Source organism: Callospermophilus lateralis, chromosome 17 (genome assembly GCF_048772815.1).
Source record: "Callospermophilus lateralis isolate mCalLat2 chromosome 17, mCalLat2.hap1, whole genome shotgun sequence".
NCBI classification, from domain to species: domain Eukaryota; kingdom Metazoa; phylum Chordata; class Mammalia; order Rodentia; family Sciuridae; genus Callospermophilus; species Callospermophilus lateralis.
Window position 1 is genome coordinate 56597937 of NC_135321.1, and position 23893 is coordinate 56621829.

At 38.9% G+C, this 23893-nt stretch overlaps 1 protein-coding gene across 1 annotated transcript; it reads left to right on the top strand.

Moving 5' to 3' along the window:
• Positions 1-859: 859 nt before the first annotated feature.
• On the top strand, positions 860-23606 carry Rab12 (RAB12, member RAS oncogene family). Its single transcript, XM_076836671.2, is given in 7 exon segments — positions 860-1285; positions 1287-1380; positions 13522-13582; positions 17354-17492; positions 19662-19751; positions 20446-20550; positions 22362-23606. Coding segments are annotated over 7 exon segments (1020 nt in total). The 5' UTR covers positions 860-868; the 3' UTR covers positions 22476-23606.
• The last annotated feature ends 287 nt before the right edge of the window (positions 23607-23893 follow it).

Sequence of the window (23893 nt, forward strand, 5' to 3'; positions counted from 1 at the left end):
ATTTGGTGGGCAACGTGATCATTCTGTGCAAGTGTGCCAGCTCCTATCATATTTAGAACCCTGTGTTCCGAAGTGCTCAAGTTCACGCTGAGGAATTTGCTAAACAAATCCCTGGCAAGGCATGAACACAGTGATTTGTAGGCATGAATCCTTTCAGATACAGAAGGCAAAACATAACACCAAGTCCTTAATTCCTAAACTTTCAGAATTTCAGCCTCCTAATCAGTTTGTTGACTCACTTGCTTCCTCAAAGGCGCATGCCATTTATTACTTAAAATCTGAAAAGTAAACGGAATAAAAATTTCTGAGCTTTGAGAGGCAGCAATGGAGTTAAGATAACTCATTTCCTGTGTTTCCGTGGAAAGTGCAATACACACGAGACACGAAAAGACCAAGCAACAACACGGTGGCCGGGGGCTTCCACCCCTGAGTGGTGTTTATGTTCGAAAGTGGGTTTAGACTAGAACCTATCATTGGCACCGCGTGATGCGGGAGCCTGGCTTCAGGACCTCTGAGGGCCCTGGCCAGACTTTTGAGTTTAGCGCAGAGATTCAAGAAAGTATAGAAAGTATAGGGAGAGACATCTAATAAAAGCGCATGGTGTTTGGGGACTGCATTCAGTTAAAGTAGGGAAAGGAGTGAATAGAGAGAGGATGAAAGAAGCAGAAAAGACAAAACAGCCGACATAAACAAACAGGGAAGCAAGAGCTAGCGAATTGGAGGAAGCAGGAAAAGAGCAGAAAGCCAGAAGGCAACAGAGCAGCCCTCAGCTGCAGGACCGCAGTCCTCCAGTAGGCAGGGGGCGCACGCGCGCCTCCTCGCGGCCCCGCCCCTCGGCGCCTGCGCTTCCTGCCCCTCCTCGTCCGGGATGCTGTTACCGCTGCTGCGGAGTAGCTGCTTCCCTTCCTCCTCTCCCGGCGGCAGCGGCGGCGGCGGCGGCGGCGGGGAGCGGGGCGCGGGAATCCGGCCGGCGGCGCAGCTACAGCGGGGAGCCCGCGGGCCGCCGGGGCCGCTCGAGTGGGCGGACGCCGAGTTCGGGGCCGAGGCCCCGCGCGCGGCGGAGGCCGAGGGGGCGCCGGGGCTTGGGGCGCGCGGCCGCGAGGTGGGCGGGCGGCTGGCCGAGCGCGAGCCGTATGCTTGCATGGATCCGGGTGCCGCGCTGCAGAGGCGGGCCGGGGGCGGCGGCGGCGGCGGCGGCGGCCTGGGCGCGGACTTCGCGGTGCTGACCGGCGGCCAGGCGCGTCGGAGGAAACAGCCCCCCAGGCCGGCGGACTTCAAACTGCAAGGTCATCATCATCGGCTCCCGCGGGGTGGGAAAGACCAGCCTGATGGAGCGTTTCACCGACGACACCTTCTGCGAGGCCTGCAAGTCCACTGTGGGTAAGGGAGCTGCGGCGGGTCGCCTGTCGGCCTAGTTTCTCCTCGAGGCTGTGGGCCTTTCTCCAGCTGTAGGGGCCCGGGTAGCCTTGCCTCTGGCGTGTGGGCCTTTCGATGAAATCTGGGAACTTCGTGGAAGCCTCTGAGTCCATTCTCAAAGCCAGACAGATTTTCGTTGGGTTTCTCTACGGAGATTCGTCCCTAGCCCCCGGTCCTCGCGTCCCGGGTGGGAAGCGGGGTCCTGACCAAGAGCCTGGGCGATCTCCTGAACCCTCCACGGCCCGGGGCAGGAGGTCAGAGCGATGCATCCGTCTCCGCGGAAACTCCCAGCCCTTTCCAGACTCACCCTAGGAAAACTGAGTTGCGGGGGGGGGGGGGGCGGGGGGGGCGGGGGGGGATCAGACAGGCAGTGGAAAGAAGTTAAAGCGAAAGGCCACTCATCTTTTGTTAAAGCTCCTGGGTCATTGATAGAGGGTTTTGACCTCTTAGGTTTGCCTTGTGTTGGGGAATGAACTGGGGTTTATTTTCTTATTTTGAGCCACGTTCACGAATGCACCGAAATGAAGTTTAAAATTCCTTACAGAGACTACTAAGACAAAAACTACACTTAAGTTTCTTGTTTTAACTACAAATGTCTGGCAGAGGGACTTCTGTGTTTATCCCTGACCTCATATAACCCGGTGACCTGCAAATACAGTAAACATTACAGTAAGGCTCCAGGTTAATATCCTCAGAATCTAATCCTGCAACTGCAAGGGAAATTTTTTTAATGAACCCAGACTTACAGGATTTGTCATTGAAGTTTGTCATGTGGGTGTGGACAACAGTTCTTTCTTTGGAAAATCCCTTAAAAGCTGCCAAAGGTAGGGGAACCCTGTGAATGGGATGTCTCTTCAGAATAAAGAGCAGTCATCTTCAATGGTAGGCAGGAGGGATGTGGGGGGGTGTACAAGAAACATTGAATAGTATGGAGATTTGATATGCAGAATTAAAAGTATCATTCCACATACTGATACATACATTTAGAGTTGTAACAAAATGTAGTTTCAGTTTTGAGATGAATTGGATTTAAAGTGTCATGTAACAAAACATTATTGCATTTAAACTGTCTTACTGGAAAATTAAAGCTCCAATTTTCTATTTTTGTTTTGTTTTCAGAACTTCCTGTAATGCTTTTTTAGGATTAATCATTTTGGAAATAATGTTGCTTTCTATACCCTGTTTGTTTTTAAATGTTAGTGTTGGGAACATGGCTTTAAAATTCAATAGCATAATTATACCTGTTTCAAATACCCAATTTTGGATCATAAGAGTACAGGAAATAAGTTTTATGTTGTTTTTGTATCTGACATAAAGGTAAAAGCAATTCAGAATTATTCATTTTTAATAGCTCCACACACATATAAAATGAGATAATAAACTTGCATGTGTACTGAAGAGAAATGAATGCAGTTGCTAACAGGTGGATCACTATGAAGACTTGGGTGCATGTAGGTGAGCTGGGTGATAAATGAAGTTTGCTTTAGAATGGGTGAGAAGTGAGATGATGAATGGTTTTCTAACATAGGTGCAGTGGAGCTGCATCCTCACTTCTGGGAAAGGTTCCTTAGGAACTTTAGAGGACACAGGTGTGTATGCTTGGAGGTTCAGACTGTCATTCTGAGAAGCATGTGCCTGTCCAGTGGGCATCTGGAACAGTGAAGGTCTCCTAATAAGGCATTGACACAAAGACAGTGAAACTAATTTGGGATTACATAGAATATTTGGGAATGAGCAAGAAACCAAGAGGCAAGGAGACCAGCAGTTTATTTCTCTGTTCCCTTAAAAAATATGAATACACACACAGATCCCGTTACCTATGTTCCTGCACTGGGTGTGGTTGAATTTTCCTCTTGCCAATTTTTGTTTCCTCCATATGTAGCCTATAGTGCTTGATTCAATAAATGTTTCTAATTATGGGAGGTTCAGAGAAGGAAGCCGATCCATGGCCTGGTCCAGAACATGAACACATTTTAAGAAAGATAACCAGTCCCCTTAAGTTTTCTGCCTCTGAGTCATGTTTCCCTTCCAGTGATTAGGTTGTTTGTTGAGCACCTACTGTGTGCTGTGTATTATTCTGCCCACTGGGGATTCAGTGGTAAACAGGACATGGGCTTTGCTTAGAAGTGGATCAGAGCTCCTAGGGAGCTAAGGGCAATGTTAGAGACAATAATTGGGAAGCCTCCTATTTAAAGCACCTCCTATTTGGGACTAAGGGTAAGGACTGTTCAGAGAAGCCTTCCTCATTGGAATGTTGTGAAGAAAAATTCATTCCTCAAGTTCCTTTAGAAAAGTGCTACTTAAATACAATGTTGGGTGTGGTGTAGCATTGTGGCTACCTTTTAAGCAGTTAGCTCCTATGGTCCTTCTGAGGCTGGTTTTTCCAGTTTCATCTCCATGCACTAGAGTAAGCTCCACTTAAAGAAAGATTTCTCTTTGGTGGGGGCAGTTTTGCCTTTCCCATGTCAGGGCTTGTAGATGTCTGCTACTCATGATAGCACAGGTCCCTATGCCTATCTGGACCCAGGTTGCTGAGACAAAGGTGTCTGTAATTCAGAAACTAGATAAGTATCTCCTGCATTTTAAAGTGAATGAGACTTCCTTAGGCATTCTGTAACAGGTTATAGTGGAAATCCTTAGGGATTTGAGATGATGAACTATTGTGTAAAATGACAAATGCGCAAAATGTTGATTTTTTTTTTTTATTGGTAATCAAATCAGAAACTGATTTGATTTTTAGGTACCCAAAATTCACAAGGGTATGAAAAGCTACAAAGATTGTTTTTAATCACTGATCTATTTAATGGAAATTATCTAAATGGAGTCTGATTTTCAAATGGATTTTGTATCCATGGAATTCAATTACTTAGTCTGATATAACTAGCATAACATGACAGGTTATTTTTTAAAATACGGGAGTAGCTTTTAAAGTTTGAGAAATGAAAAAAAAAAAGCTAGTTTGCTGTAGAAATTTACAAGTATCTAACTTACTCGACTTATTTTTCCATAGCAATGCCTGTATTGTAAGCATATTTCATTACTATCACTATGAATCTGGGTACATGTATGCATACGTATATTCATGCGATTACTTTCTGGGTAGAATATGTAGAAGCCATTTCTATCTAGCAACACTGAATTCTTGGTCTTTCTTTCTCCTATTTGACTGTATTAGATTTAGCATAAATAAGCTTTTTTAAAAGTGCATTTCAAAATAAGCCATAAAAGTGTTTGTTTTATTTCTACATAACTATTGGAAGCTAGCTGTCAATTTTGTTTAGATTGAAATGATTTTGCCAGGTAGGATCCCACCTAGTTCCGACAATATTGCATTCTAGAAGAAACAAGTAAGACTGAGGAACCTGGGCTCTTGCTTTCGTATTTGCCATTTACTAGTTTGTGACTTTGGAAAAGTAATTTAGTTATCTGTGTCTAAAATGTAATATTCTATTGTAAGTCTTTGTGATTTGATGAACATGTACTATGTACCAGCAAAAGACATCACAGCAGTCTTGCAAATTATCCCCATCTCACAAAACAGTACATAAAATATCAGTGATGTACACAAACTACCCAATGTCACAGCTGGTCAGCAAGTAATCAGGGCTACAACTGAGTTCTTGATCACTTTAGGATTTAAATTGACTTTCCTTTGTTGAAAATACTGATTGTTCACACACATAAAGTAAGATACTCAAGTCCTTTTTAGTTTTCTAATTTGGTCTTTGCCCTGTGAACATAGTGATGTAATTGTTCTGTGGTATCAGTTGACCTTCATTAACAATGTCCCTATCATCATTTGTCACTTTTGCATGGCAGAATAATGCTCTAAGAATTGCATTTTTTATCAGGTAGAATATCCTAACCTGAAAACCAGAAAGTTTTGAGTATAGGCATGATGCCCAAATGGAAACATCACCTGACCTCTTGTGATGAATCACAGTCAGAAACACAGGCACACTAAAAATGTACTATAAAGTTACCCTCAGGCTGTATTTATAAGGTATATGTGAAGCATAAAAGTTTTCCCAATTTTTCCAAAGCAAGTATATTAAAATATAGGAAAATTTGCTTTAAGGCTGTGTAAGCTAGAATTCTTATTTTTCTGGGCAGTAAAATTTCCTAAATGCTAAAGGCCAACGTAGAATTGCCAGTTCCATTTTGCCCAAGGAGCAATGTTGAGGAGGCAGGGGGAATCTACTATTACCAACTTTCCAAAAATGACAACTTAGAATGAAAATTTAAAATATATATATATGTGTGTGTAACTGGGCATGATAACTCACACCTGTAATCCCAGGAACTTAGAGAACTGAGGCAGGAGAAGTTCAAGGCCACTCTAAGCAATTTCATATGAACCTGTCACAAAAAAGACTAGGGATATAGCTCAGTGCCCCCCTGAATTCAGCCTGTAGTACCAAAATACATATAAATAAATACACACACACACACACACAAAAGATGAGATACTGGAATTAAAAGGTTCTTTAACTTTTGCTCTGAGAATATTAATTCTTCCTCTTTGTCATTTATAGCAATACATTGAATTTCCTAACCTGGCCCCTGAGAATGTCTGGTTTTAAAAGATAACAGTACCTCAGGGAGTGCTCTTTAAGTTGATTACTGGCCACAGCCCTTTGAATGTCCTTACCTGTCTGTTCCATTCAGTCTCTATAGAGATGAGGATGCCTGTTCTGAGGGCGGGCCCCTGCAGGAGACATGCCCACTGGGAAAGTTATGGGTGCAGGTCATTCCCTTTCAGCCATGTCAGCTATTAATCTGACAGCAGAATTGAGGGGATCCAAGAAACAGGTGAATGTAAGTCCTCTTTGAAAATGGCTGTCTATGGGTCTGCCCTAGAATATTAGGTGACATGATGGATAAAATATTGCACAAGTTTGTATACCTGGAAGCAGCAGAATGACTGTTAAGGGAAATTGCTTGTACTGTATTCTGGAAACCTAGGGCAGAGATTTGTGTTAGAAACCTCAGAAGAAATGTCTGATTCTTAACTGTGTATTTTACTTTGCTCTTGGTATTTATATGCAGTCTTCCAAGCCATGACAAATCTATGCAAGTGTTTTACATAAGAGAAAATTAGAGAAAATTGTCCAGAATTCCCACTCCAAAAGCCAGACACCACAGTCCTCCAATATTGTTCCACCCCTCCTGAGAGAACCTCACGGGCTTCCCTGCCAGATTGATGTAACAGGATGCCTCAGGGAGGAGTGAGCATGAGCAGGAAAGGAGCTTGTATGTGCCCTGCATTGCGTGACTGGGTTTGTGTAATGAACTTAATGCAGACTCAGACTTGTGCGGTGTCCCCTTTTGTGGAATTAAGTAGCTTTCAGGGAAAGGGTGCAGATTTAGTTGGGGTAGCTTCTTTCCATCGAATGGGACTCTGAAGTCCTACCTCCAAGTACATTCTGCCTTCCCCTCACTGCTTCACAGTGAAGGGGAGGGGATTCCTCATGTTTGATAGAGATCCACATTCTTGGAGATGGCCCTTCTTTCCAGTGTGTGGAATGAGCCAGAAGCAGACTGTTGATAGATCCTGCTATAGAAGGGAAATAGGTTCCTTTGAGAATGATAGATCCAAATTACTCTCTAGCCTAGGGTGCCAGATACATTGTTCAGTTAAGCATTGGTTTGAACTAGTAAAGAAAACATGGCTTTGTACAGTTGTCACTCAGATTTTTTAAGAAAATCTTAAAAACGTAAGACACAGTTCTGCTAGCCATTTTATAGGGTACAAAGCTTACCTGGCCTGTCCCTTTCAAGGAGGGAAGTGAGTCATGGAAGGAAACATAATGAAATGTTGGAAAAGAGGCGAACACCATTGTACTTCAACAGAGGATTATTCTTTTTGTCTTCTTCTATTGCACAGTTTTGACATTTGGAAAGTATTTCAAAGACCAAAGGTACAGACCAAAAATACTACCCTTAATTGAGTGATTATGATTATTTTTAATCCTTATCCTTTAAAGCCAGAAAGCATAACGCAGGCTTAACAAACACTATATATTCCATAGAAAACCTTTTTCCTGTTTTTCCCCAAAATCTGATAGACTCCACTGTTTGCTTTGCAGTGCTTGTGTAATACTTTCTTTGTTTACAAAACAAAACAGACTACCTCAGGCAGGTGTGTGAGGAAGGAGCTGACAGTGAAGGCTGTCCCAGCCCTTAGTGCTGAAGCCTGGGTGGGGTGAAGGTACAGGCCCCTGTGGAACTGGAGCCGTCCTGTTTTTCACCCTTTCTTAGCCCAATACCCTGTTGATTGGCTAAAGAATCACACACCCACAATCAAGTATTCACTTCTAATTTCTCATTCTAAAAGGAAAACACAATTTTTTCCTTGGCCACCAGAGATTTCCGTCCTGGGAGGTGTAGGTTCTACAGGCAGGCAAACTGCAGTTCTAGTCCCTGCACAATTGTCAGTATGTCCTTAGGCAGGTGACTTACCTCAGTTTTCATTCACAAAAGGGGATGGGGGTGGGGGAAGTGAGGCTTACGCTACTTTCCTCTCTCATGATATAGGAATAAATGAGATACAGTGTCCTACATGCCTTGTCAGAAAAGGTTTTTTATCATTCTCTTCTCCTTATTTGTACTACAAATGTAGAAACTCTGAAACATCCCTCCCCAAAACACTATCCTTTAAAGACATATACGATTATGCAGGTGAATATGAAATATCAAAAGTGAAGCTCATGACCTCAGTGAAATACATAAATATACGGTCTTCCTGACAGCTCTCGTGTTGTCATGGACCCATTCTGAGTTGTTACTACAGTAAAATTAGTATTTTTTTTTTTTTTTTTTTGTATATGAAGAACATGTTCATGATCCACTGTTTGTCTCCCACTCCTCACAGACACCTTTCCCCTCTTTTAATATTTTCTTTCCTTTTTCATCAAGAGTTGGAAATGATGGGTAGTGGCCTTTCAGATAGAGAATCTTTCCATAGCCAAAGAGAGGAGAAGGCCTCCTGGTGCGGGGACAATCTGGCCTTGCTTAGCAGAGCAAAGTTCTTTTTAAATGTTAAATATGTATCCATACCCATTTCTCTCCTCTCCTTTCTTTTCTGGTGAATGAGATGAGTGCATCCTAAAGGCAGATAGCCCAGTTTCCAATCTTCACTCTAAAGACTTATCAGGGCCAAAACCTTGGACAGCCTACAAACCTCTCTGACTTCCATTTTTTCATCTACACAATGGGAAAAGTCTTAATCTCTGCCTCATAAAGTGATTCAGAGAATGCACTGCAATGAGATAATTCTCTAATTAATCTCTTAGAACAACACCAAAAAGGAGTTAGTTCTTAGTTTTTTTGTTTGTTTGTTTGTTTGTTTTTTGTTTTTGTTTTTTAATGAAGGAAACAAACACCTGTCTCTGAAATTCTCTCAAATACTTACAGGAAAATGTAACTGTCCTTGAGATGCAATGGTCTCCAGGTAGAGCAAGTGCCCAGAGCTCCCAGTTTCACCCTGCCGATGTAGTCCAACTATGCTGTGTATGTGTTCAGGTCAAGTGCAAGGCTGTTTCTGTGCTTGTGCTTCTGCGTCTTGGAGATACACATAGGTGGTCTATATTTGTGTGGCCTGGAGTGAAAGAGGGGTGGATGATGGACATGTGATATCCTTGCCTATTGAGTATTTGAAATGACACATGGTGGTTTTACTATTTTAATAGTACCTACCTGTGAATTGATTGCAATATTTTACAATTACAATAATAAAGTAGTTTCTGTTTCATTTAATTCTCACACATAGTATAGGTAGGAAAAGCCAGATGATAGGTACCTAGGATTTCACTCATTAGGGTACTTCCTGGGGGTGGTACAGGAGTTGAAGGATAGGTCTGGTAGCAGTAAGCTGGCATTGCCTTTTCCTTTATAAGGAACACTTTCAGTCTGCATTCTTCTGCTAGGTGGTATAGTTTTGGCAGATCATTGGCCTCAGGTTCAGGCCACTTGTTTTATTATGTTAGATTCACTTCTGTCTGGGTGACCTTGACTCATTTCTTAGTTTAGTTTCTCATTGTCAACTCACTGAAAATGCTTGAAATTCTCTCCTTAAGGAATATCATGTCCCAAACCGGATGACATTATGTAAGATACATCCTTGGAAGAAAAGCCTCTGTACAAACAGCATGTAGATGATCACTGTAAATTGGCAGCAACTTCACAACCACTGTTGGAGTGAAGACCTACTTGATTCTGAGAATCCTGCTGTTTGAAAGTGTTAAGTCTGTGTGGTACAGACTCCCGGTCTTTGGTGAGGGAGAACGGAAATGGGCCTAGAAGAAGGAGACTGTCCATTCAGTTGTACTCACAGACATGGGCCATAGTGTTATTTTTGCTGGAAAGGATTATAAAAAAAGAAATGTTTGCTATTTTCATTTTTGTACTTCTTATGGCCCAGAAAAAGGAAACTAATGTTTTGGAAATGTTTGTCTTGAGGGTGACTGAGAAGTCCTGTCACTGCTAAGTATACCAATTCCTCATGCTAGTGGGAGATTTATGAAAGACAACTAAGAGGAAGGCAAAGCTTTCTCTTTAGCAGCACTTATGATCATGGGCCATTTGTAGGATGTTTCACATTTCATTTTTTTCCACCCATGTGATTTTTACTATAACAACTTTTCATTGTGAGCAGTGGTATAAACTTGAATGTTGATTCTATTGTTCTGCTAGTATTTGCTTTAACCACAGGCAAATTACCACTTACAGTCTCTGCCCTGGTATAATAGTGCCCCCCTCATTGGGCTGTGGGAGTATTGACTGGGTTAAATGCAAGACAGAGTGCTTAACAGATATCCATTGTCCTTCTTGCTTAAGGAAATTAAGGTCAAAGACAAGTCATACTGATTCAAATACAGTAGTCTAAGTCCATTGATAACAGGGATGATAACACCATAACCTGGGTCCTTTCTGGAAGCTCATTAAAACATAATAAAGGCTTCTATAAAATAGGTAAGCTTAAAGAAAAGTAAGCTCCTGTTACCAGAATAATCTGCTAGTGGATCACTACTTCATCTAAATGATGAAATGGTAATCCACGGGGATAAGGGTACATAGGGAGAGGATGAGCCTGTTAATCAAGATAGCCCCTTCCTTTCAAGAATTATGAGAAATGAAATAATGTCTATACACAAAGACATTTCTGCATTCACTATTTCATTCTACCTGTCCATCCTGTCTCCATATCATGCCTTTTTAAAAAAAATTAATCAGTCCTGAATTTTCTTAATTTTTTCAAAAATGCTTAGCATTTTTCCATGTATATTTAGCATTTGATGGAGAGGGTGGTGCTGGGGTAGGGGTTGGCGACCATATATCTAATTCATTGGGTTGCTGTTGAACACCAGGCAATATCCTACATTTCAGGGGCCAAAGACGGCTTATCCTCAGAGTGCACATATTCAGTAGGGGAGGCCAATGAAGGATCCATGCAATAAGGCCTAGAAGAGTTCAGATTCACAAGCTGGGGACATAGATGAAGAGTGAGAGCTTACTGGTGGATGGAGAATGATTACAGTGGGAAATCTAGGATTTAAAAGATTTCTGGGCAGACAAGGAGGTGCCCTAAGAAGAGAGAACAGCAGAGAAAGGTAGTTAATGGCCAAGTGTATAGTGTATTAATTTAGATCAGTATTACTAAGCTTTTGGGGAATTATTCCTATTGACTGGTAGGGTGGCAGAGACTACTCGCTACCCTGTTAGTCAAGAAGCCTGTAGGACACTGGGTTTTCAACAAGGTTATAGATAACAATTAAGGTCACAACCTTTTCATCCCTTGCTTTTGTCTTTTTTGGGGGAGGGGGGAGAGGGGGACCTGTGCTAGGGATTGAACCCAAGGAGTCCCACTGAGCCACACCCTTGAATCCCTAAGTATCCTAGGAGTTGCTCCCCAGTGAGGGGCTGTCGCTGTGCTGACCTTTCCTAAAGCTGATGTCAAATATTTGAGGCCATTTCTATTACATGCAAATATTACAAATAGGTAACACTGAAATATTTTTGATGTAAAAAGATTTTTAGAATTGTTTGGCTGTGATACAAAGGTATGTTTCCAAGCCATAAATTGGATCAAGTTTTCAATTATTACACATTATTATTAGGGGTGGGTAGGACTATTTTAATGTGCTGTTGTCTTTTATGGAATTTTGGACTTAGCCGCTGGGTATTTTGTTGGTGGTGATGTTATTGTCTTTAATGTACTCACTTAAACTAGATAGTCTTCATGCTGGCTAAACAGACTCATAATTCTTTTTACCTTTGTTTATTTCCTGATTTTGAACATTAATGCCATGTCATTTTATTTTTATTCATTTGTGGTTTCAAAAATAATCCTCATGTAGGACTGCTGAAAATTGATAAGTGGTTCATGTTGGTTGAGAGTATTCAGATTCAACAACTCTTAGCAGAGAAAAAGGCATAATCAAAATCCCATGGACCCACTCTGGAGATCTCCAGGGATTCTCTTGGTTGATTGGAAGCCAACTCAAAGAGGTATCACCTGCCAATTCTTTTCAGTAAGGTAGCAGTCACTGTGACAAGTTTTTTTTAAAGTTAGAGTTCTCTTAACGGAAATTTTAAAAACAAACCCATTTGTAGTTATCTGGAAATAAAGGAGCAATAGGATAGTAGTTGCAATAATATGAATTTGATTTGTTAATTCCATTGCAAAGTAACAGGGAAGCAAAGAAATCTTTAGGTTAATATCATGCAGGCAGTGTTTTGTCATTCAGCTGTACCTTTAAAAGTAGAACATAATGGTGTCTCCTCACCGTTACTTGAGTCTGAGAGACATCATTTTGAAGTTTGCCGTTTGTTCCCTTGTGGTGAGGGTTAAGGACTCTGTTCAAAGATATTAGTTGTACACAGACCCACTTCTAGGTTCAACACAGTCTGTCATTTGACTTTGGAAAGCAGATCAGCTTCAGAAATGAGAGTGAAATTGAGTTAACCAGCTTTGTCCAGTGGCATTTGAAATTGTGTCTGATATGAGGGATTAAGAATTGAAATGTATTAAAATCTTATAGCTTGTTTTCTTGTGATGTTTCATATTTGTACAGCTTTTCTTTATTGTACAGACTAGGGCCTCCCCTTCACCCACAGGGCTATAAACATGTCTTTGGTTGGCACTGATATCTACAGTGTGTTACTAATTATAAAATCAGTCACATGGCTTTCTCTTCACCTAGAACTCATCTGACTACTGCTGCCTCATGTCTCAGAGATGAAGGGTCAAGAAACAGGCAGGGTTCCCATGCTTCCTGCTGCCACCATACCACAGTCACATATGGGCTACCTACCTGTCAGTGGTTGGGGTGATCCCCTTAGGAAGCTATCAGGAAGTAGGGAATGTTTCTAGTGCTCACATTTAGCCAGCACCCCCTTTGTTTTTCTTAGTTGTGAAAATTTTGTTTTTAAAAAAATATCTCAAAATATTTAAGTCTTCTATAACCAAAAGGCATGTAAGGTAACATATACAAACATATACAAATAAAAATTTGGTTTTAATGGGCCAAATTAAAAAGGGAAGATGATACATGATGGTTTGATTAATAAATATTAAAATGAATACAAATTAAATTTTATGTTAATTTGTATAAGTAAATTTTAATAATAATTTCTCCCTCTTTCTATGGATAAATAAATAAATCATGTTGATAGTCACCAAAGGTTTTGTGAGTGTTGAAAATTTTAATATGATAATTTCCAAAAGGCTGTTTGAAATCCAGGTTGTTTCCAGTGTTCCCTATGGGAAATTTCCTCAAGATAGCACCATTTGCTTATGTAATTATTAAGTATGATTTTTAAATGACTTTTATGCTGAATTGTGATAGTCATAAGTTATATTCTGAAGAGATGCTAAATAGATGGTTCAGAAGAAACACAACAGGTGTTGACTTTGCCAGTTGTGTGTAGAACATGAGGATTACCTGGAATTGCAGATCCTCATGCACTTCTGCCCTATCCTTGAACTTTGTGATGCTGGTTCTTTTATTTCTGTGGTAATGATACCAAAACAAATAGGATTTTTTTAAAATGATAAATTGTCTCTTTCTTGTTTTTCTTCACATTTATTTGTTTAATTTACAGGTGTTGACTTTAAAATCAAAACTGTAGAGCTAAGAGGAAAGAAAATTCGATTGCAAATCTGGTAAGTGGCAGAGTATGCCCCAGTAACGTGCCGTGTGTATTTAACAATCCACACGCTTGTCTACTAAAATGAACTCTGTGAGCTGGCTCACCTCCCCTACTTTTCTGCTCCTTTGCTCATTGTCAAATCAGATGAATAGCATTTCCTTCATGGGAGAATTTAGCAGCATCTACTTATTTCAGACTGCATTTGCACATGAGGCATTGTGTTGCTTTCATGAAAGCTAGTTGGGAGCTTTACACCTCTGTTTTTAAATCATTTGACATGATCTCAAAACTGCCATCACTAACATCATTGTTCAAATGCATGTCTTCATGTCTTTAAAGTTATTTTGTGTGGTAGTATTTCAAAGAGAGCCCACTGTATTCACAACCAGATTGGCAGGAGGTGAAGGCACATCACCTGGGAACTGTTCAGGTTGGGGCTGTGCACAGGTATACCCCTTCTAGCTGTCCTGCAGGTGGCCCTTCTGCCTGCCAGAAGTGAATCCAGAGGCCCCTTCCTGAAGAGAAGTTCTTTTCTCAGCTCAAATCAGAATGAGAGACCACACCAGCTGCATTTTAACTATGTCCAGCACTCACATCTTTCCCTTCTCTATTACCAGCCCAAGGATAGCCTTCAGAAGTATTTCAGATTGCCAGAGACCTCTCTGGAAGAAAGGATAGGCTCTGGTCATTGGAGCTTGAGAAGTGGCACGGCTGAGCTGTGCCAAGGATGCCATTGTATTTTTCATGATGCCTATGCAGTACACTCAGCTTACTAACTCCTCTCGGCAGGTTACCCTCAGCTCTGACTGTCTGTCCACCATCTGTGTGTGTTTGCTTTCATCTTCGTTAATCGCTGCTTCATCTGTGGCATCGCCGGTCATCTAACGCTTGAATGTTAGTGCCATGTCTCCATCCTTCATCCATGTCCCTGTCTGGGGCACTGCTGGAGCTGAGCCAGCACTGGTCGCCTTCCAAGTATCTGAGGTAATATCTTCATTTAGACATCTGCAACTCCATAACCCACATTGAGGAGTTTGGGGCTTTTATTTTGTCTCATGTTTTTGTTTTAGACTTGGATTATGCAACATTAAAGTCTAAGCTTAATAGTGAATAACAAAAAGTAGGTATATCATATTCTAACCCCTGAAAAGGCAGCAAAGTTTATCTTGTACATTACTGCCCGTCAAAATATATGGAAATGCAAAGGTGCTTTCCTGAACTTCTGCCCACCAAGACTGTACTGGTGGCACTGCATACATCTGGAGTTTGACTGCAGTGCCTCTGACTGACCTAGGTGGCCTTCCTTAGGGAATTCGAGTCCACAGAGAAGAGAGTGATGGTAGGGTTCCAGGACCACATGGTGCACTCAGACTGCTTTTCCCTTGAATGTAAAACATTCTCAAAAACAACTCTCTTGCTTTCCTCTTGTCTCTTCACTCCTCAAGCTTTATCAGCTGACAATATGACATTGGTAAAGATTAATGGAGGGAGGGACAATGAGATGATGCATTGGATTTATTGAAAGGTTGATTTGCAAGTTTTCTACATGGAATATTCCAGTGATTCAATTAGGAAGTAGGATTCTTGTCTTTTCTTGAAGGGGTTTTCAACAGTGAATCATATGTCCACAATATTCCAACCATTTTGTTAATCATATAATTACTTAAAATAAGATTTTTTTTTTAATCTTCTGAAATGTTTTATTTAAAAGATGAAAGAAACCTGCTAGGGTGTAGTTTGGTGTAGAGAATTTACCTAGCATGTGCAAGGTTTTGGCACTGCAAAAAAGAACAAAGGGGGAAAAAAAAACAAAACAAACCTTTCTCTTCTTTTTTTTTTTTGCTGTGCAGTAGATTAAAAGGAGATATTGGAATCATGGTTATAATTTTTTTACTTATTTAAAATATGGATTGATTGTCTCTTATTCAAAATGCTTGGGACCAGAAATATTTTGGACTTCATAACATTTGCATAAATATAATAAGATGCTTTGGAGGTGGGATCCAAGTTCTAAACATGAAATTTATTTATGTTTCATATACATCTTAACCATAATAGCATGGAGGTGATTTTAAACACTATTTTTAGTATGCCTACATTTTGACTACTATTTGTCACTTGAGGTCAGATATGGAATTTTAAGCTTGAAGTTTTGGCTCAGGGATGCTTGACCTGTATGCATGGCTTATTTTGGAGAAAAGAGCAATCCTTGTGCTGTTGTAACGTGTTTGGTGCAGTTGTGTGGTTGTGTTTCACTGTCATTAGTTGAGGGCATGGAAGCAGTCACTGGAGGCAGAAACAGTTCAAGGGGACACAGGACCACCACAGTCATATCACCTATCAGTTTTCAGAGGGGCTTGTTAGAACAAATGCATTTTTTTCTTGGTTATTTTTGTTTATAGCCCATCTTAGAAAATATTCACTATAGAGAGGGCCTAAAGGTTTAAGTACCCAAAGCTGCCATTGTCTTTGTCACAGTTCTGTGTCACATTTTGTCATTGCCACATTTTTTCAGTTCCTTGATTATCTATGGTCAAAAAAGAGCCATTTTTTTTCTAATCTTTAGAGAAGTATTTCTACATGAGTGTACATAAGAACTTGAATGTAGGTGTTGCCAAAATGTATTGATTAGGATATAGTTTCATCCTATCAGCCCAGTCTTCACTGCTGGGAAATTTTGTTTCAACTGGTGTTCTTAGGTTTGCATCAATTAATTCTCTGCTTGTAAGAAGTAGAACATTTTATAGCTAAAATTGATTTTTTGCCCTGTAAATTAGTAACTGTATCACTTACATATATTGTTTAAGCATTGTTATATACCAAACTGGGAAAACAGAATTGCAGGAGGTTTCAATTTGGAAATTGCTGGCTGTAGTGAATGATAATTTAGTTGCATCAGTAAACTTCAAATTTATATAAATCAGCTTTTTATCATTTCTTGTGAAAATTCAAGTTCATGGAGATAAAGAACACAAATATTAAGATTCTCTATCTTCACAGAATGACAGAGGCATAATTAGCGCTTTACCTTGTTATGAAATTTTTTGAAATTTTTTGAAATTTAATAATTTAATTTTTTGAAATTTAAATTTAATTTTGTGGAGTTTTTATGATGCAACAAATAATAGTTGGATGGAAACATTTTATTTACCCAATCCTTTGACCATACATGATAACATATTTAGTGTTCAAAGAAAATAAGTAAAGATGCTTTTGAGAAAAATAGAAAACAAAGACTTTCTCACCCCATATCTTTTGGGAATATGGAATAATTCCTTAAAGGAACATGCTTTTCCACCTCAACTATTCAAAGTCAGACACAAAAAGATAGAAATTAGGGCATGGTCTTAAATGGGGAATGATGAATTATTGGGGATTGATTTGTAAATTCCATATTTAAAAAGCTCATTTCCTATGTTTCACTTTGAAAAAAATAAATGATCACATATTTTGATTGTGATATATAACATTCCTGTGGCTGATTCTCTGACTTTTCAAAGAAGGTTATTCTACAGAAGGTTATTCTACATAGTTTGTTGGTCTTGCTTCATAATCCAGCTCCATGCATCGGATTTAGTTAATGCATATGCAAAGATACCTTGTATCTCATATAGTTAAGTCAGCCTGAATTTTTCCTGCTGGCTGGGGGGTGGGGGTAGGGAGATAGGCATGTTTCTCGTGTTTCCTCATAAATAAACAGCAACAGAATACATATTTGTGCAGGAATGTGGATTTGCTTGCTTTCACTGTTGTTTGGGAACTGATTTTTGCTCCTGTTTCCTAGGGACACAGCAGGTCAGGAGAGATTCAACAGCATTACCTCAGCTTATTACAGAAGTGCCAAGGGGATCATATTAGTATATGATATCACTAAGAAGGAGACGTTTGATGATTTGCCAAAATGGATGAAGATGATTGATAAGGTATATGTTTGTATTTTTCTGTCCAATGTGAATTCTGTTTGTGGGTATCAATCGTGAAAGGAAGAAGCTGGAAACACAAGGAAGGAGCATGATTTTGCAAAATAAACATCATTTGATCATATCATAACCTTCAGGTAGGTATTTAGTACTATGTGATAGATGAGTCAGTGAAGATCTAAATTATCCAGAATCAGCTGATAAATAATAAAACTAGGATTTTCATTTGGTACACTGGACTCTGATTTTAAAGCCCAAACATGCTCAATCTATTGTCCACAGCTGTTTCCATGGCATTGGATACATGTTTCTGCAAAAAGGCTAGTTAGATGCTCATTTCCTGCACTTGAGGAGATGGCCTTGTTCATGGTGCCTGTGGGCTGTCCTGGGGCCTCAGCTGGACATCTGCCCTTGGGATTGTAGATATCTTTTGGATTCTCTTTTTGATCAAGAGATTTTTCCTTTAATTCATGATTGACTATATACAGAAGACCTGTGTCTGCATAATTGATATAAATCACGTTTTCTCTGGGAGATGTGTACCCCAAATGCACATTTAGAAAAAAGAGCAGTTTGGGGTAAGATGTGTTAGTATGGAACTGACCACAATTTGAGGGTTTTCTTCCCCTTAAGCAATAATTTGATGTTTTTAATTCCTTTATGACACTAGCACACCTATTACAAATTTGGATTTTATGTACAAATTTTATTGAAACCCAGTTGTATTTTGTCTATAGTTTTATTGATGATGCTGAAGAATGTTCGTTTCTAGCTTTCAGTGTGTACCTCTTTGAAATGTATTAAAGAACTAGACTTAAAAACATAAAGCAGACCTAGGTGGGGTGCCTGCCCTCAGCTCACTCCACACTTGGCCTTGGTCACTGGAGACTGAGTTCTCCTTATACCCAAGTAATACCCAACCAGCCCATTTTGTCAGCCACACAGTATGCTAATCACAAAACAAGTTTTGCAAAAGACTAAGCCTGAAGGAGCAGACCCTAGGCTTAATTTGCCTTCTTGGGGATATGGTTTGGGGATATCTGGGAGATAAAGCAGCAGAGTGATTTAAGGCAATAGTCCGCATGTGCATAAAGAAACTTCATGGCCATTCATGGGATAAAGCAAGAGGATTGCAAGCTTGAGGCCAGTCTGGGCAACTTGGTGAGACCCTATCTCAAATTCAAAAGGCCTGGAGATGGAGCTCAGTAATAGAGCACTTGCCTAGCTAAGCATGCACAAAGCCCTAGATTCAATCCCCAGTACAGCCAAAAAATATAAAAAAGAAATATAAAGGAAGAAATGCCCTAAATCCTAAGGGCCCTTTTAGATACTGGAGGTTGTGAATCTGCCAAGAACTTGAGCTCCGATGCTCAAGTCTCTTTGGTTCAGGAGTTTTGCACTTTACCATTGTACAAGAGCTGTCATTCCTTGGGTGCTCACCATGTGCTAAGTACTGATACCTTTACTTGGCCAAGCAACTTGCCAAGGCAACACAATTCAGATGTCTTTTGATGTAGTCTGTTTCAAATACTTTTAGGAACAAAATTTAAATGAGTTACTCAGTATTTTAACCTTTTTAAAGAGAGAAATTTTGTTGTGCCTAAATATTTTAGAAATTTTACAAATGTGTCTTTTGACTTTTTCTGATTATGAATTAATGATACTTCATTAATAAAATTTGGAAAATCAAGAAAAGCACAAAGGTAAACTTAAAATCCTGGATTCAATCCATTTAGTTGTACTTTCAGCTTATTTCACTAAGTATTGTCTTGAGAACCTTCGTTTGTCATTAAGTGTTTTTCCAAAGCATAGGTTTTGTTTTTGCTTGAACGACTGTGTTTTATTGTATTTTGTTTTATTCTTAAACCATCTTGTTGAACTCTAGGTCTTTTTCAGTTGATGACCATTTTAAGTGTGGCCTACTTTTCCAATCCTTTCTTAAGACAGAGTCTTGGAAAATGTTAGGTCAAAGGCCAAGAGCATGGTAGTTTGGAAGCTTGTCATCAAAGTACTTTCTAAAATTCTGTGAACTCTGTCCATTACCAGCCCTCCCAGGAGGTGCTAATAAACGATGGAAGGAAATGAGCACAGAAGTAAATGAGTGACAAATACTGTGCCAGTTTACCCTCGCTTTGTTAGTGTATGACAGTACCCACCTTTGAAATTCCACAGTATGCTTCAGAAGATGCTGAACTTCTCTTAGTTGGAAATAAATTGGACTGTGAATCGGACAGAGAAATCACCAGACAGCAAGGTGAAAAGGTAAGAAAATGGTGAAAGCCATGGTTCCTACATTCTGCATCTTACTGTTTTTTCATAAATTGCATATTCTTTTAAATTACAAAATAATTATCAAGTAGTGATCACTGCATCACATCCTTCTCATTTGTTTGTTTTTTTTTTCTTCTATTTACTCCTTTAAATTCATTTTGAAGTGGAGGAGAAAATAAAGCATGTTATTATGTACTTGCATTATTACCTAAACTGACTTTTTTTTAGAAAAAAAAACATGTTTTTATGTTATAAAATTGCTTTCATGATTTTCTTATTACTCTAGTGTATTTAACTTTTTTTGTATTTAACTTCTTTAGCTTTTGCTAGGGATTCAATCATGGAGAAGAAATGATATTCTCATTGTAAATGTCAGATCCATTATATTTTTAGAACCTTAGGCATATAATTCAACTTAAATGTTCTAATATCATCCAAGGAATTTGGGGTTTGGGGTGTGTGTGTGTGTGTGTGTGTGTGTGTGTGTGTGTTATAATGTAGGAATTTGCTGCACTGTGATCTTAACATTTGAGCATAAATGGGTCTTTACAGACCTTGAGTCCCTGCTTCCCTTAAAGCTGAAGCCCAAAGGCCATGGCTGCCCATCAGAAGCCAGGCCTAATGCACAAACACTGGTCCATGTTGTGCTTCACACAGAGAAAACAGATTACGTGTGTCTTCTCAGTTTGCACAGCAGATAACTGGGATGCGGTTCTGTGAAGCAAGTGCCAAGGACAACTTCAATGTGGACGAGATATTTCTGAAACTTGTTGACGATATTCTGAAAAAGGTAAAAAGGAATATGTCATGAAAGGATTTCATCTAAAAACCTGTTGTTTCCTTTATTGCTATTAATTTGCTGAAAATTTTTTATTTTAGAAACAAAAGTACAGTAGTTGTCTGTGCTGGTTCCTGAACCTAAGTAAAGTATTTACAACTACTGTACTTAGGTTCAGGAACCAGCACAGACAGCTTGCTATGTAGCTGTTTCCCATCCAGGGGTTTTTGGTGTCCTTAGAATTGATGAACAATATTTTTGCTTATCTTTGAAATGACTTATACAAGGCAGAATAATTATGCCAGGAGAGGGAAGGACTGACTGCCGCTCAGTAGATGAGAACTTGTCTTGCCTGCATGAGACCCAGTGCTAGGCCTTCCCTCGCACTGTAAAAGTGAATAAAAATAAGATAAAGAATGTGGGGCTGGGAGGGTGATATAGCTCAGTGATAAGAGGACTTGCTGAGCATGCACAAAGCCCTGAGTGCCATCCCCAGCACTGCAAGTGAATGAATTAAGTACTATGTTTGCTTGACATTTGCTTTTCTTTTTTCCTGTTTTTCTATAAGAATTAAGTTCCATATTGACGGTAGAGACCTAGGAAAGTACACAGACTTCATTGCTGAGGAGAGCCTCGGGCACTTGTTTTCTCTTGGCGCCCCACTCTCTATAGGAGGCCTTTTGGTAATGCTGGGTTGCAAGGAAATAATGTTTGACAGCTTTATTGAGCAGTAGTATTTTTTTCAGGCATTTGTAGACTTGTATTTAAAGGTTTTTAGTAAGTATTTAAATCTATTCATACAGTTTACACCTTGGCATCTACTAGGGATTGGTTTTAGGGTCCCAGAGGATACCAAACTCAATGGATATTCAAGTCCTTTATATAAAACAGCGTAATATTTGCATAGAACATACATATAGCCTCTCATATACTTTAAATCATCTCAGATTATTATGATTCTTAATTCATTGTTAGTGCTATGCAAAGTTTTTATGAGAAACTTCACATATTCAGCATTCATCTTCAACAGATTTTTCTTCTAGATAAAAATCTTCCAAAATTATTGCTATGGATGATGTATCTGATAGAGAGGAAAATTATTGCTGAGTATGCTTTTTTTAATAATTCTGAAATTTACCAATGAGGACCAAAAAAACCCCCAGTAAATTAGTTTGTACTATTTAGGAAATAATGACAAGGGGAAAAAATCTGCATATTCATTACAGGTGCAATTTTTTTTCAAATATTTTCAGTTCAAGTTTCAATTTATCTGCAGATACCAACAATTATAATTTTTCAGTTCAAAAATTCAGAAATTTCTTATACAGTGGTTTTTATGTAATTTCCAACAGAGGCTATTACTTTCTTTAGTAAGCATGTAACTTTTTAGAATGCAGACCATTTATTTCATTTATTTAAAAAAAAAAAAGTAAGTCTTCATCATATTGGGTTCTATGAAAGTAAGTATTGGGGTTGCTGGTCTCTCCTGCCATGTGGTATGAAATAAACTGGGCAGTGTTCATATTGTAACTTGGAGTGCCCTGAACTAGGTTTTCATTTTGTTTGTCTAATTGACCTTTGATGATCATAGAGCTTTATACTACATTTTTATTTTTTATTTTTATTACTTACTTATTTTTGTAGTGCTAGAAATCAAACCCAGGACCTCACATTTGCTAGGCAAGTACTCTACCATAGATCTGCACCTCTGGCTCCTTTCAGAGAGTTTATAAAACACTTTTTAAAAAATATAATTGTACAATTTTTAAAACATTTACCTCTTATAAGGTTAAAATGTATTTGTGTTTCTCATTACCCTTTAGATGCCTCTGGATATTTTAAGGAATGAGTTGTCCAATAGCATTCTCTCATTACAACCAGAACCTGAAATCCCGCCAGAATTGCCTCCACCAAGACCGCATGTCCGATGTTGTTGATTTGCTACTTTGAAACAAGGTGGAAATGATTCCTGAAAAGGGGAAAAAACATTCTATTCTGCACTACAATCATTTTGACAATTTCCTTTCGCACTTTGTAATCCAAGTCAGAGCTATACACTAACTTGTAAATATGCAAATATGCAATCCTGGGTAAGTTTGGGTTATAAATTACATATTTCCCTCCAAATTATATTTCATTCATAGCCCCAGTGTCTAGTGTACATACACTGGGAAACATAGTACTTCTAATATGAAGAATGGGAGAGAAGAAAAGTATAATGTTTCTTAAATAATATAATTGTCCTTGTTAATTATACTATGAGGACAGAAGATATTCTGATAAGAAGAAAGAATGTGGTGCTTTGCTTACTGTTTTAAAGAAAATTTGTAAAACTAAAGACTTTTTGTGGGAAAAAAAAAAAAAAAAAAGCTACGTTAAGTGCTTTTTTCTTTATTTACAAGACATTTCCCCAGCTGTAGCATCTTTGGAGTGTTTCTGCCACAAAGCAAAGCTCCACTCATAGCTGTTGAAGGTTATTTATTAATGTTCTCTAATGATAGGATATTCCTAGCTAGAGGGTTGGATTTGACTTGGTCCTGAGGCCACAGAATCTCTCATGGTTTCCTGATAGATGTATCCTATGCTTTTAAGAAAGACAAAAATTCAATAAAGAAGTGTTTTGAAACTATAGAAAAAAAGATTTTAAAACAACGCTGCTGTCCTAAACAAATCCTGTTTAAAGGAATTTTAAAGAGATTCATTTTATTATATCAAAGAACATACATGTATTAGCCTAAACATCCTGTATCTTTGTAATGATAAAACTTTTCCCCTTTATGGTGAAGCCTATTCCTATTAAGCATAGACTGTGTTCAATATTTGTTTTTTTGTTTGTTTGTTTGTTTGTTTTTTGGTTTTTTTCAATTTTTTTTCTTTGTCTGATAATGAATTTGTGAACTCTATCTTTGGTATATCTTTTATTAAACTGCACTGTTGTGTTTAGTCAAGGTAAATAAGTAAGTATGTATTTGAATAACTTGGCGTGTCCTGAGTGTTGTGGTATGAGAAGCATTGTGGTCTTTCTACACTAATGAAGTGCAAATAAAATTTTGTATTTATGAATGACAGTTGAGTTGCCACATTTCTTTATAATTTAATTTTAAAGCATATTATATGATAATTTTCTTCACAAACTCCATATATTTTTTAAAATTTTAAATGAGAAAAGTGTGGCATCCTCCACTGTGGAAAACAGTCTTGAAGGGTTAAATGTGTAACTATATATGACCTAGCAACTCAGCCTCTAGTGGTGTACTCGGAAGCAACTCATCAGGTCTCAAACAGACATTTGTACCAAGGTCCACAACATTATTCACAGTAGCCAAAAGGAAGGAATAACTCATGTGTCCATCGA